This window comes from Naegleria gruberi, assembly GCF_000004985.1.
Source record: "Naegleria gruberi genomic scaffold NAEGRscaffold_54, whole genome shotgun sequence".
Classification (NCBI taxonomy): Eukaryota; Heterolobosea; class Eutetramitea; order Acrasida; family Naegleriidae; genus Naegleria; species Naegleria gruberi.
The window spans coordinates 214,267-228,192 of NW_003163273.1; the positions used below are offsets into that span (position 1 = coordinate 214,267).

Sequence of the window (13,926 nt, forward strand, 5' to 3'; positions counted from 1 at the left end):
ATTAAAAGTTGTCCTCCATTTGGGTTATTGTTCATTAAACCACCACTAGCCGAGTTACTCACTCCAAGACCATTGTTGCCTGTTGTATTAAATCCAACAAGATTATTTCCACCACCAATATTATTATTCCATCCAAGAGCACTATTTGTATTGCCCATAGATAGATTTAGATTATTAAATTGTTGTTGTTGCTGTTGTTGAAAGGCTCTATTTCCAAAATCATTGTGAAATGATGATAACAGGGAGCTAGAAGGATTGTTCAAATTATTGACCAATCCGCCATGTAAACCACTACTTCCACCAGTGTTTAAATTACCAGTCAGGCCATTATTAAAGGAGTTGTTACCCAAATTATTATTCACAAGGCCATTGTTGACCATATTTCCCATGGGAGGAGCATTCATTACATGATTCCTTGTGCCAATAGGTTCTGTTGTAGAGGAACCCAACAAGGACAATCCAAATGGATTTGAATTTGTATTTGTCAAATTACTATTGGATAAATTATTATTATTTCGTAAGAGATTGCTTGCTAAATTGTTATTATTACTCGGAGAATGAGAGAATAACTTGTTATTTCCCAATAATTGAAAGCCATCATTATGTGGATTATTCGTTGATATTGGTTGTTGTTGAGAAAGATTCAACAGAGAGTTATTATTATTCGTATTATTGTTTGTATGTGGCTGTACAAAGTGAGAATAATTCATTCCTGGAATGAGATTATTTCCTCCCAGAATTGAATTGTTGTTGTTATTATTATTATTACTATTAACATTATGATTGGTATTAGTGTAGAATAGACTACTTTGAAATCCATTCATCATTCCGTTCGTTGCTGCTGTTGGAGATGAAAGACTTGAATTTGGTGTAATATTATTATTATTTGGTTGTTGTTGATGAAGGCTATCGAGGAGACTTTTTCTATTGTTATTCATCATGATGGAGGATGGGGAGGAATTATGTCCAATGATACCTTGTTGTACACCAACATTCAAATGAGGTGTTGTCTGTTGTGTTGGTGGTGCTCCCGAGATTGCATGTTGTTGTTGCTGATGATTTGGATTTCCAAAGGGATGAAATCCTGCTGTTGAAGGATTGAACATTTTTTTGTGTATGTTTTACAATTTTAATTAATATTATTTGGTAAGGAGTATTTGAAAACAATGTTATTTATTCCAATTGATCAAAGAGATCATTATCACCAATCTTTTCATCCTCACTCTCTTCTTGAATGACAGCAGCAATAACGGCTTCAGTGAGGAATTTCTTGGCTTCATCTTCTGTTACCTCACTTTCATCACATTCATCTTGAGTGATGAGGGAAATGTTATTTTGTACAATGAAGGAACACCAGAAATCTTCTCTCTTACCCTTAGAATAGGATTGTTTGAGTTTCTTTAAGAAGTTATTGAACTGATTAGGTTCAGCTTCTCTGATACAACCTTCTCTCAATGTCTTGATACAGGCCAAGACTTTTTCATAGTATTGATCTTCAATAGAATCATTGACCAATTTAAATATGACAACTTGCATTTCTTGAATGGCTTTATCGACCATATCCACATCCTTTCTGTTGAGCATTTCTGAGAAATCCTTTGTTGGATTTGTTGTCTTGACAGAGTTGGCTTGTTCCATAAATAAATTATTAAGACCAACACGTTGTTGTACTTCATTGAATTGAGCATCACTCATACCATCATAGGCACCATCCTTGAGACGTTTAACAACCTGTCCAACATGATCTGATTCCAGAAGGGCTGTGCCTTGTACATTTTCTGCTACTTCTTCCAAATTGTAAGAATCGAGTGTAATTTCATTTTCTCCCATAGCAAACCAATATTTTCTCTTTCCTAGTTTTGAGTCAGCTTCAACTTCCTTAGTTGGGAATAGTGATTTGAATTTAAGTCTATGTTCCTTAGTTTTTTCCATTAATTTGTAATAGAATGATTCTGGATTCATTTCAGGATAACAAAACTTTGTAATGAGTGGTTCAACAGGAGGCAGTGGATCATTAGGTTTGAGAGCTCTCACATGAAGACAATCATAAAAGTGTTGTACAAGTGGATTATAAATACAGGTTGGTTTCATAGCTTCGGATTTTTCACCATTCTCATCTTCATCAGCATCCATCAAGTCCATTGATTTGATTAAATCTTCAGCTGCTTGAAGTTGTTCCTCAGAATGTTTAACTGTAGAGAAGGATTTGAATGGATACTCTCTGATATCTTCAGCAAATGGAAGTGCATTGAAATATAAACATTCAGAATTTGTACCAATGTGTGGGTACAAGAATCCAAGTTTAGGTTCAAGATCGTCTCTATATACATATGTAATAATCATGACCATTTCCAATTCAGAAAGGGCTCTGATAAATGATGATAATGCAATTTGTGCAAATGGATCATCTGGTTTGGCAATGAATGAATAGGTTTCTGCCATAAAGTGAGATCTATCTATATTCTTTTCATCTGTAAATCCCAATACAGTAATACCCTTAGATGATTTGTATTTGAGTGCCTTTTCGTTAACAATATTGAAAGGAACAAAGTTTTTACCATACTTGTATGCTTTAACAGTCTTATCCTTTTCAATTTGATTATCTGGATCATCGTATGAATAGTAACATCTTTCCATTTGAACATCTCCATCACCACCTGTGTTGGCTCTTCTAGAAACAAGGGAGAGACGTTTAGCTGTTGGAAGAGAGGTCTTTTCGGTTTTTTTGTAAACCCAAACTGGTATCTTGATATTTCCTGCAATATCTAAATTTCCTCTAAAGGTTGTTCTTGACAAGACCTTTTTACTCTTGAATAGTAAAAGAGTATCGATGGCTTGTTGAATTGGAATTACAATACCACCAACATTTTTACACATATCACATAAGAAGATTTCATTTCTCAATTTTGGTGTCTTTCCAACAATCTTTCCATTATCATCTTCAAGTTTAACTTCTGTATTTACAAAATCCAAACCAATAACATTAACTTTAACATCTTGATTCCTCATTCCTTGATAAATATTTTCTCTAGTGTCATTATCAACTGAAATTTCAGTTCCACCAGCATCTGAAACAATAACAATTCTCTTGGCATATTTACGTTTACCACATCTGTCCTTGATCATGTCTGTTGCAACAATAACAGCATCAAATAAATCACCTTCAGGTGACATTCCGATAGTGTCAATATTAATACTATCAACAATTTTAAAAAGATCCAATGATACCGTATCAATAGCTTGTTCAATATAAATATTTTCATATTCTCCTTCGTATTCATCATTGAGATGATTTTTAGTTTTCTTTGTACCAACAAGAACAAATCCTACTTCATCCTTTGGACTATATCTCATCTGTTTCATTCGAATGATAAATAGATATTGATCGTGATGATGAATTTGGTGATGATAATGAATTTCCTATTATTAAATTACTAACCTTCATTTTGATGAGAAGAGTAATGGCTCTTTTAGCCTTCTCAAATTCATCCCGCGATCTTGTTCCCAACGATTTACCAACATCAAATATAATAACCAAGGCTTCTTTAGCTGGTGGAGGTGCAACCGAAGAAGCGCTCATTTTTTTGTTTTTTGAATTTTTTAAATTAAAACGGATTGTTTTTATTTTCTTTTAAATGGTGGAAAATATTTGGCGCCAAAGTTTTCCTTTCAATAGTTGAACAAAAAACAATGGATTCAAGTCGGTTGGTTTATTAAGGTGGGACGAATTGAGAACATAGAGAAATGACCGTGAAGGAGCAATCCTTGAATCAGTAAAACAAAAAAATATAGTATGAATATAGTATGAAACTATTTCTTCATCAGTTTTATTCGATAGTACAACAAATGATGATCTGATGGTCGGAATAGGTTCCCCATTTCCTGATGATATTTGTTATGAAATTGCATCATTTCTTGATTCTTGGTTTATTTTGAAAAATTGTTTATTAATTTCCAAACAATGGTTTCGAATAATCAAAGAAAATGCGAAACTTTCTCTCACCTTTACCAAATGCATCACCAACCAATCTATTGAACTATTTTCCCATAGTCCTTTTTTAAAGAATTTAATTTTCTTGAATGTTGAAAGTGTTGGAGGAAATTTCTGGAATTCTCTTTCATTGATTAAAGATTTAAAAACTTTATTCATAGGACGTGAAAATGTTTGTTTAGATAATTTGAAAATATTGAGAGAATTGAAACAGTTAACGAAACTTGAGATTAAGAAGCTGTCATGAAGGAGCAAAGGCAATTGGTGAATTGAATCAATTGACTGAACTTGTAATTGAAAATAATGGAATTAGGAATGGGGGAGCTGGTGCTATTGGTGGATTTTCTCAATTGAAATCGCTGAATATTAAACATAATTGTTTAGATTAAGAAGGAGCCAAAATATGATAAGAGAAATGAAACAAGTCTTTTCAAATGATGAATTTATCCAGTGCGTTCAAGTTGAAGAGGATTTAGAATAAGAAAAGTTAGTTTATTATGATTTAGACGAATTTTCCCTTTGTAAGAGAATCCATTAGTGTATCTTGAGGTAAATTCAATTCCTTCTCAATAACTTCAACACCCATTTCGTCTTCATCTTCTTTCGAATCTATCATGTACGAATCAACTTCTTCATGAGCTTCTTGTTCCAATTCCAAACTCCATTGTTGAACAGTTCTATCATTTGAGTCGAGTGTTGTTCCTATCAATAATAATTGCATTTCCTCAATGCTTAATAAGGAAGGTGGGTTTGCAGAGTGAAACTTTCTCTCACCGAAAATCTTTTTAATTTCCTCTTCCTTTCCATGAATTGAAATATCTTCTCTTGGATTGTACAAGTTTGAAGTACTTTGACCTTTCGAATAGTTTAGATTAGTTTGAGGATTTTTTACACTCACTACCATCGTACCAGCATGTTCAATTCCAAATTGAGTTTGAATCTTGTTTGGAGATTCATTTTCTAAGAATTTCGGAAATTCAATCACATACGAAAGGTGAGTATGATTCTGATTGTGTTCAATCAATTCATACAATCCGAAAGCAAGTGGTCTACTCGAGTGAATGACTCTATCTCCTCTCGTAAAGGTTTCATAATGTTCTTCTGACAAACTTTCGTTTACAATCGAATCAATAGACGAATCTACTTGACTCACAATAGCAAGTCTTTTCTCTCCCTGTTTAGGAAGTGTCTTCTTTGGAATAATAATCACTCTATTCTTCAATTCTCCTTGAGATTGATCTGGTTTCAGTACCATTAAGAGTTTCTGAACTTGATCCAAATTGTTGACATGTTCTTGCATGACTTTTGGCTTGTAAAAGAAGTAAATATGACCAAATTCTAAGAGTTTAACGTTGATATGTTGAGGTTGTTGATTGGGAATTTCGATTCGAGGTGATTGTTCAGTGGATTGATTCGAATAGCTGGACGATTCATGTTGTGGAACGAGGTTGAGTGGATGTTTGGTATGCTCCTTGTTGTAGTGAGCATGTTTTGGATGATACATGTAGGGATAGGTTGGATTCATTTTTTTCTGGCAGTTTTTATTAGAAATATTGAGTTTGGATTTTGAGAATTATTAGAAATTATCCTTATTTGGAAAATTCCAAAATTAGTCGTTCATCATAAATCAGAACTTATTACAAGAGAGAGGAGGATGATGCAGCTGTCAACTAATATACTATTCCTTCAACAATTAAAATTTTTATTAGAAATTATTAAAAAAAAATGGACGAAACCATCACAACCAATTCACACACCGACTCGACACATATTTTCTCCGATGATATTTGTTTTGAAATTTCCACGTTTTTAGATTCGTGGATAGTCTTGAATTATTGCACAAAAATCTCCTCACAATGGTTTCGGGTTATCAAGGAACGGTGCAAATTTTCTCTCAATTTCGAACATAAAATTAATAATGAACGAGTTGATTACTTGATGAAAAGCGAATTTTTGGATAATATTATGGAGGTTACAGTTGAGAATCCAGGATTAATTGCAGATGTTCGATTTTTACAAGCTGTGAAAAAATTAACACGGCTCTCAATTGACTATAATCGAGTTGGAGTGGAAGGAGCAAGTTTTATTGGGGAAATGAAAAATTTAACATCACTTTCAATATTATTTAATGGGATTGGACCAGAAGGAGCTAAATCAATAAGTAAATTGGAAAATCTGACAAGTCTTTTCATTAATGTCAATCAATTGGGATCAGAAGGAACAAAGTCTATAAGTGAATTGAAGCAATTGACATGTTTGGATATTAGTGGAAATCATTTGGGACCAGAGGGTACAAAGTATATTGGTAAACTGACTCAATTGACTCAATTAATTATTTGTAATAATGAAATTTATTCAGAGAGATTAAAATTTATAGGTGAGCTTAGACAGCTGACAATTCTTAATGTCAGTTACAATTATATTGATTCAGAGGGAGCTAAATATCTGAGTGAAATGAAGCAATTAACCACTCTACGTATTGATTCGAATAATATTGGACCAGAAGGAGCCAAATCAATTTGTACTTTACAAAATTTAACAAATTTAAATGTCGATTCGAATGCAATTGGAGATGAAGGAATTCTATCCATAAGTGAAAAGATGAAAAATCTCAAGTATTTGAATGCTTCCATGAATGGAATTGGAGATGAAGGAGCTCAATCAATTCTCTCAATGACTCAACTGACGAATTTGAATATAAGTTGTAACAAGATTGGAGAAAATGTATTGAAACTATTTGGTGGAATGAAACAATTGGTAATATTAGAAATAGGTTTCAATAAGAGTGATTATTAACGAATTGTATATGAACTGATGATGATTATTCCACACTTTCCATATTGTACTCTCACACACAAACATTCAAAAAATGTTCAAACGTGTTGACTTGATTGAAATGTTTTTTTGTGCGATTTCTTCACTTTCCTTAACAAGACTCATGATTAAATAATTTATTTTTGGGTTTTTTCCCCAATTTCCGTGAAGTATTACGTAAACGTGTTAAAACACACCAAATTACCCACACACCAACGCAACACTGAAAAAAATGTTGTTCAACAATGAGACTCTTGATACAGAGAGTGTTTTTCATTGGTGTGGCATTATTTCTCTTTCGTGGATGATGATTGTGTTTTTCTTCTCTAAAAAGTCTACCCTGTTTTCCCATCATGAAAAGTTTGCCTTCTCCTTTGGTAGTCTCTTGGAAAGTGCTCGAAGGAATTCTGTAGATCGTTGAGATGGTGGGAATGTGTTGTTTTTGTGCTCGGATTCATTAGATTTATGGAAATTAGCTTGATCTTTCTATGTTTTTGCATTTGTGAGAGAGTTGTTCATAAATTGATGATGGAGATTGAGGATGGAAAAGCCAAATCATCACAAAAAGAAGAAGTGATGACTCGCTTAGAGAAATCAAGTGGAAAATTGCAGAGAACGAACGAAGCATTGCAAGAACAATTGAAACAGGAAAGAAACAAAGCAGAAGAGCAATACCAAAAGGCAAAACAAGAATTTGAGCAGATTCGTCTTGCAATAGATTCTTGTAAAAAATCCACGACAAGAAATGATCAACTATTCGCATTGTTAAAGGATGGTTTAGAACAAAAGGTTGAAATATTGCAAGAACAATTGGCTCAGGAAGTTGAAAAAACTTTGAATCTTGTTGATGATCTGGCACGCAATGAGAAGGAGTGCACTAAACATAGAAATATGAATGAGAATCTCAGTGAAAAAATCAATGAATTGCAAGATGAAAACAAATCATTGATTCAATCCTCTGAAAAAGATAAGGCAGAATTGAATCTGTTGAATCAATTGTGTGAAGAATTGAGGGAAAAGAATGAAATTGTTCAAAAGACAGTTCAACTAAATGAAGACCAATTTCAAATGCTGAAAGAACAACAAACTGAGAATTTGAAAAATCTGGAAGAAACTCGTTCTTGGTACAATGCACTTATTTCTACAAAAGAAAGTCTTTTTGAATCACGTAAAAATTCGTATCAAAAAATAATTACCGTGCTTGAAAATCAAATTGAGAGTGCAACGAAAAATATGAAAGAACAAGAGAAGAAAAGTGCCAAATATAAAAAGGCATATTTGGAATTAAGGCAAAAAAACGAGCAGTTGGAAGGGGAAATCAAAGTTTTAACACATGCCTCACAAGATAGAGATTTATTGAGAGACAGAGTGGTTGAATTGACCAAAACGGCTGAGAATGAAATGTTGCTTACTACTCAAAACATGGAGAAGTTAATGACAAGATTTGGTAATTTAGATGAAAAGAGCACTCAACTTGAAACAAGTGAACTCAAAGCTTGTTATGAACGTGATAGATTTGCTGAAGAAAACAAGGAATTGAAAAACAAGGTTTCTGATTTAAATAGCAAGTACGAAACACAAATGAAATTGGTGAATGAATTGACTAGTCAACTAAAGTCCTTGAAAAAAAAGAAGAATGATTATAAGGAAAGCTCAAAAAGAAATCAAGAATTGGTTTTGGAATTGGAAGAGCAAGTCAATAGACAGAATTCTCTGAATTCAATTGCATCACCAATTAAGGAAATTCTTACAAATATTGGAAATGATTCACAACAAGAAATTGAAGATCAATCGTTGTGCAATATTTTGTTATCTACTTCCAATCAAAACGAAAACAACCAAAATTCACATCATAACACAACTACTGAATAATCACTGAAAATATAAAAATCCTCTCATTGTAATCTTATTCGAATCTAAATCAAAATGATGAACTTGGCAAAAAAAATTTAAAAAAAATGGCTCAACATCTACCACACGAATTATTGCACCACATTTTCACATTTCTTCCCAAACACACGGATCACGATATTTTACGAGTCTGTAAAAATTGGCATGATTTAACAAATTATGAAATGTTTTGGTTTTCCACTTTGAAATTTCTAATAGCGCACGAATTTTACAAAATTCAACAAGAAATTGAGGAATTTAAATGGGTGATGAATGAATTGATTGATTTGGAAGTGGAGAGGAAAATGTACTTGTCAAGATTGAGATGGAAAGAGAAAGTTTTGATTATTGACAGAATGCCATTGAAAAAGAGAAGACAATTGAGTGAAATTTATGGAGATTCGTATAGGAGAGCAACTAGACAGTTTGTAGAGGAAAATAGGAGAAGAGATTTACTGTTGGAGGTTATTCGAATGTTAACACAATATCAAATGAATGAAACTAATAAGGGAACGACAATTTGGAAGAAAGTAATCAAATTATTAGAAAGTAATCAGAAATATTCTCTCAAGTCAATTGGAAAAATGAAATTTGGTAAATTAAGTTTAGCAGATATTTTCTCTTCGTATTTCGTGCTCAATATTAGAAACAGAGATTATAGAACTAGAGATTTGACAGAGATTTTGGATTTTTTATTTAATAAGTGTGAAATTTCAGTACTGAAATGTATAGAGGGTTTGTTTCGAATGGGTCATTATTCGATTTTTGATAATGAGGAGCTAGGATTACTTCAAAAGTTCAAAAGAGAGTTGAGTGATCGTAAGGGATTTGGAGTTTCGAATAATTTCTTGAAAACTCTGTTTTCCCGTGCTGACTTGAGAAAGCTACAACATTTAGAGCTTTCGACCAAGTTTGTAGAGTTGGTAAAGAAACGAAACCCTGAACGATTTAGAAAATACTTACTGGAACCGCACTTTAATAAGTTCATTAGCCAAGCTAATGGATCTTGGGAATCTTTCGAATTTTATTTCAAGACATTAGAAATTCAAACATTGCCAAAGTATGAAGAAAGTTTCTTTATCAAAAAGTTACTCTCAGACGAAACTCTAAATGATATTTCAGTGTTAAGGAGAGCCACTAAGGAATTCTCTCTCAAATTAGATTCACTTCCATATTTTATTCGAAACTTTGGGAAATTCAACTATGAAATGCTATTGTTTCTTGTTGAGGAAACTAATCATGCTGTGAATGAACCCATTTATGGATGTTCTCTGCTGTGTGAAATGATTTACAATGCACATTTGAATAATATTTCAATAGCAAATGATATTCTCTCAATGGTGGAGAAGGGTGCAATAATTTCAATAGAAACTCAAGACGAAAGATATTCAACCGATGAAATTCTAGAATATTTTTACGAAGAAGAGGAATTTTATTTACCAATTATGGAAATATTAGTTGATATTTGTGGAGTTAGATTTAAAAAATTGGATCATTTCATACGAAGAGTGGCTAATAATTGTCGAAACTCTAAATGTTTCTCTCCCACTGGACTAATCTCTGTAATTGAATTTGCTGGTAAATATTTAAATGTTCAATCCATTTCTACAAGAATATTTCAAGATGCTATGAATCATTATTATGACATGTATGTGGAAGAGAAATTTAATGAAAAACAAGCAGAAGAATTCAAGAATTATATTAATGGAAAGTTTGGTGGAAATACCTTAATAAACTAATAGGATTAATTACTGATTTCAACAAACTGTTTATATTTTGAATTCTTAAAAGTATACTGAAATAGATGACGCACTTGTCATTGTAAGAATCAATTCTTCGTCCTCTTCACTTATTTCATTATCTATCAATGAAAGACTAGATAAATGTTTCAATTCTTGTATAAGGTGGAAAGCTCCTTTTCCAATTAAATTTCCTTCAACACTGAGGTTAAAAGTTTCCAATACATTCTGATCCTTCGCGACCAATCATGTTACTAGAAACATCAAGTTTTGTTAAATTTTCGAGTTGGCAAATGTATCTTATACCTTCCTCTCTTAATTGACAGTATGAAATATTGAGTCTTGTTAAATTGTTCAAATTACCAATGAACTGGGCACCCAAAGCACCAAATTCATTTGTTCCAATGTCAAGATCCGTCAAATTGGTTAATTTTCTTATTGATTTGGCTCCTTCTTCACTCAAACTATTATCTAACACATCCAGTGTTCTCAATTAAATCATCTCAGATATAATTCGAGCTCCAACATCACCAATTCTACATCCTGACATTTTAAGTCTCTAAATTCTTCATTTTACTAATCAATCTCATTCCCTCAATCCCAATTTCATTGTTACTAACATTGAGGTATCTTAATTGTTCTAATTGGCTAATTGTACTTGCTCTGTCAACATTAATTCCACATTCTTCAACGTCAAGACAGGTCAATTGCTTTGGTAGCTTTATGGATTCAATATTCATGCAATTCATACTCATTCTTAATGATTTCAATTGTTCCAGTTTTTGTAAAAACTCTCCCTTACGAATACTATTGCAGGAAATTGATAAATGTTCCAAATTTATCATCCTTTCAAGACAATCCAAAAACAATTCACCATCAATTAGTGGCTGATCAAAGTCTCCATCAATTATTAAATCGACAATATTTTCTAAAAATTGACTCTTTAAGAGGAACGTTGCTCTTTGGTTGTCCATTTCGGAATGCAAATTAAGGCAGAGTTTTGAATGATTCCTCACCACTCTAAGCCACTGCTTGGATACCAATACAATACTATTTAATATGAACCATGATGATGATGAACTGTCGTTCATGGTTAAATAGGTTAATATTTCACTACATATTTCATCAGGAACATTAAACCCTAAACAATTAATTATACACAAAGTTATTAATACCTTAAATAATAAACAATAAACAATGAAAATTACAATTACTTGATGATTTGCTGCTTTCAATTCTAACGACCATTTTTCTGATGATTAATTAAATATTTTTTTTATCCACTAATCTGCCGATTAAGGATCGCAGTAATGTACTAGTGATCGATATTATACTCATTGAGAATTAGGAAGTGCTAGATTGGATAGTATTAATATCATGATCCTTAATATATTCTTTTAAGATAACTTTATTTCGTCAGGTGTGTGGGAACCAAAGGTATTTAAATTGATGAGTAATCAGTGAAGTGCACAATTAATAATAATCAAATTAAACTCCAAGCCAATCAAATTATTTGTTCCAAGCTAGATAAAAATCCTAACGCAATTCTAGAATAATGGACATGTTAATTATCAAATAATATGATCAATCATTACTGTTGATGAAAACTTGTAGTTTAAATTTACGGAACACAAAAGTTGCAAAATTACCCTGACACAATTAGTTTGGTGAGGAAATTGTTGTCGTTTTCTCAACAAAAATCAAGATGAAAATCCAATATTATGTTCAAAATTCTATTCACAATGAAGACATCACATCTAATTCAATTTTTGCATTCTCTTTTATTTTTTAAAACAACAAAATTAACTTCAGCACTAACAATTATTATGGAACCCCTGAACAGAGCAATGCAGTGGACAACCTTCATGAAGGCTTTTCCAATATATATTATCCAACAAAACAACAAGAAAGGAACTTTGATATTTAATGTATTTAAATGGTTGAAATGCAATTACAATCTATACAACAACATTTTCGATATTGAATATTCAAAACCCATTATCGCTATGAAGTTGATGATATCTAACCCGATGTCATTTACTGTGGTGTCACCTTATGAAAGTCACAGCTCTTATTGTGCTTTGGTAACCGAAAATAACTCATCTCACCTGCCTTTAAATCCCTTCCGAATCTTGCCTTCCTATTTGTATTCATTTGGCCAATTTCATTCCTCAATAGAAAATTATCATTTTGCCTCAATAAGATAATCATTAACAAAACGGAACCTATTATCAAATATTTGGTGACTTACAAAACCTCAGCGAATCAACAAGAGAAGCAAATTTCAATATCAACCATGCGAGCTTTCAGTTTCAACCTGTCAGTGTCGGAAATGCAACAGGTTAAAATCCATCATCTATCCCACCATCATGAGGCGAGTCATCCCAAATAACGACTTGGAATCGTATGAGTCACCTATTAGCTGTTTCCTTTCTTTTAACGGCATCCATTATTATCATAACCATTTCTTCATCATTAAAAAAAAATCAGAATATTATATGGCTAATACTGTACTTGGTAGCACAACCGCTGCTAAACATGCAGTTGGTTTCAACCTTTCATTGTTGGTATGTAGATTTCACTTTGTTTATTGTCTGACACTTGCTTGCGCACTATACTTTTGACATTTGGCGTTCAATAATTTTTCACACTCCATGCGAAAATGTTTAATATACACAAATATCTATTGCGAATTCGAATTAACAGAAAGGTGGTACTATTACCCAAACAATTATTGGTGCAATTATTACAGCTTTGGTAATTGCTTCAACCGTTGCAACCATTATCTTGGTTTCTGTTGGTGTTGGTTACAATCCACCAGTTGCGTAAGTATTATCTAATTTATTCGAATTAATTTACGAATCTAAATTCTTTTTCACAGTGCCAATGACTTTGCTTCTACTTATAAGAGAATGCCAGTCACTGTCGATGTACTCATAAATGATAACGATCCACGTGGTGGTAATCTTACTTTGACTCAAATTGTTAATCAACCAAAGTATGGTACTGTCAAGATCCTTTCTCGTTCCCAAGTTGTTTATCAATCCATTGGTTCTTTCTCTGGAAATGACACTTTCAGTTATGAAGTTAGTAATTCCTTTGTTACAGCCAATGCTACTGTTACTGTTCAAGTTTTGAATAGACCTCCTCAAGCTGTTCCAATCTATAAGAAGATTTCCAAGAATGCTCATAAGGCCCTTGTCGATATTTTCAATTATGTTGGTGACAATGATGAAAGAATTAGTGATATCGATAATGATGTCTTGTATGTTACTGGCTTCGCTGATCAACAAGTTATCAGTGGTAATGCTCAAAGTTTGGGATCCATTGAAGTTGACACTTACAATGGTTTCTTGTACACTCCTGTTACTGGTTTCAATGGTATTGAAAAGTTTAATTACACAATCTCAGATGGTAATGACACTGCTTCTTCAACTGTTACTGTTGAAGTTGAAAATGATGCTCCTATTGCCGTTGATGATTACTTTAGAA

General features: G+C 32.6%; 8 protein-coding genes across 8 annotated transcripts in view; 4 read left to right on the forward strand and 4 right to left on the reverse strand.

The window, feature by feature from the left end:
- Positions 1-938, reverse strand: part of NAEGRDRAFT_72615 (uncharacterized protein) — a gene marked incomplete at both ends in the record, with an annotated part of 3,267 nt that extends 2,329 nt beyond the window's left edge. The window contains one exon of the mRNA XM_002672366.1: positions 63-938. Within this exon, the coding sequence (XP_002672412.1) occupies positions 63-938 (876 nt within the window). The remainder of the gene's footprint in view (positions 1-62) is intronic.
- Positions 939-1,159: 221 nt separating this feature from the next.
- Positions 1,160-3,580, reverse strand: NAEGRDRAFT_81256 (Ku70/Ku80 beta-barrel domain-containing protein; the record flags this gene model as incomplete). Its single annotated transcript, XM_002672367.1, has 2 exons — positions 1,160-3,354; positions 3,440-3,580. The coding sequence occupies 2 exons, from the start codon at positions 3,578-3,580 to the stop codon at positions 1,174-1,176; spliced, it is 2,322 nt and encodes a 773-aa protein (XP_002672413.1). The 3' UTR covers positions 1,160-1,173.
- Positions 3,581-4,493: 913 nt separating this feature from the next.
- On the reverse strand, positions 4,494-5,495 carry NAEGRDRAFT_52320 (uncharacterized protein; the record flags this gene model as incomplete). Its single annotated transcript, XM_002672368.1, has 1 exon — positions 4,494-5,495. One exon carries the CDS (start codon positions 5,493-5,495, stop codon positions 4,494-4,496), a length of 1,002 nt encoding a protein of 333 aa, XP_002672414.1.
- Positions 5,496-5,716: 221 nt separating this feature from the next.
- On the forward strand, positions 5,717-6,787 carry NAEGRDRAFT_72618 (uncharacterized protein; the record flags this gene model as incomplete). Its single annotated transcript, XM_002672301.1, has 1 exon — positions 5,717-6,787. One exon carries the CDS (start codon positions 5,717-5,719, stop codon positions 6,785-6,787), a length of 1,071 nt encoding a protein of 356 aa, XP_002672347.1.
- A 546-nt stretch (positions 6,788-7,333) lies between these two features.
- On the forward strand, positions 7,334-8,677 carry NAEGRDRAFT_52322 (uncharacterized protein; the record flags this gene model as incomplete). The annotated part of the gene is made up of 1 exon (XM_002672302.1): positions 7,334-8,677. The coding sequence occupies one exon, from the start codon at positions 7,334-7,336 to the stop codon at positions 8,675-8,677; it is 1,344 nt and encodes a 447-aa protein (XP_002672348.1).
- Positions 8,678-9,000: 323 nt separating this feature from the next.
- On the forward strand, positions 9,001-10,434 carry NAEGRDRAFT_72620 (uncharacterized protein; the record flags this gene model as incomplete). The annotated part of the gene is made up of 1 exon (XM_002672303.1): positions 9,001-10,434. One exon carries the CDS (start codon positions 9,001-9,003, stop codon positions 10,432-10,434), a length of 1,434 nt encoding a protein of 477 aa, XP_002672349.1.
- A 551-nt stretch (positions 10,435-10,985) lies between these two features.
- NAEGRDRAFT_72621 (uncharacterized protein) lies at positions 10,986-11,408 on the reverse strand (the record flags this gene model as incomplete). The annotated part of the gene is made up of 1 exon (XM_002672369.1): positions 10,986-11,408. The coding sequence occupies one exon, from the start codon at positions 11,406-11,408 to the stop codon at positions 10,986-10,988; it is 423 nt and encodes a 140-aa protein (XP_002672415.1).
- A 1,524-nt stretch (positions 11,409-12,932) lies between these two features.
- NAEGRDRAFT_72622 (uncharacterized protein) overlaps positions 12,933-13,926 on the forward strand; it is a gene marked incomplete at both ends in the record, with an annotated part of 2,928 nt that continues 1,934 nt past the window's right edge. Inside the window, 3 exons of the mRNA XM_002672304.1 lie at positions 12,933-13,001; positions 13,141-13,259; positions 13,316-13,907. Coding sequence (XP_002672350.1) covers positions 12,933-13,001; positions 13,141-13,259; positions 13,316-13,907 — 780 coding nt within the window. The remainder of the gene's footprint in view (positions 13,002-13,140; positions 13,260-13,315; positions 13,908-13,926) is intronic.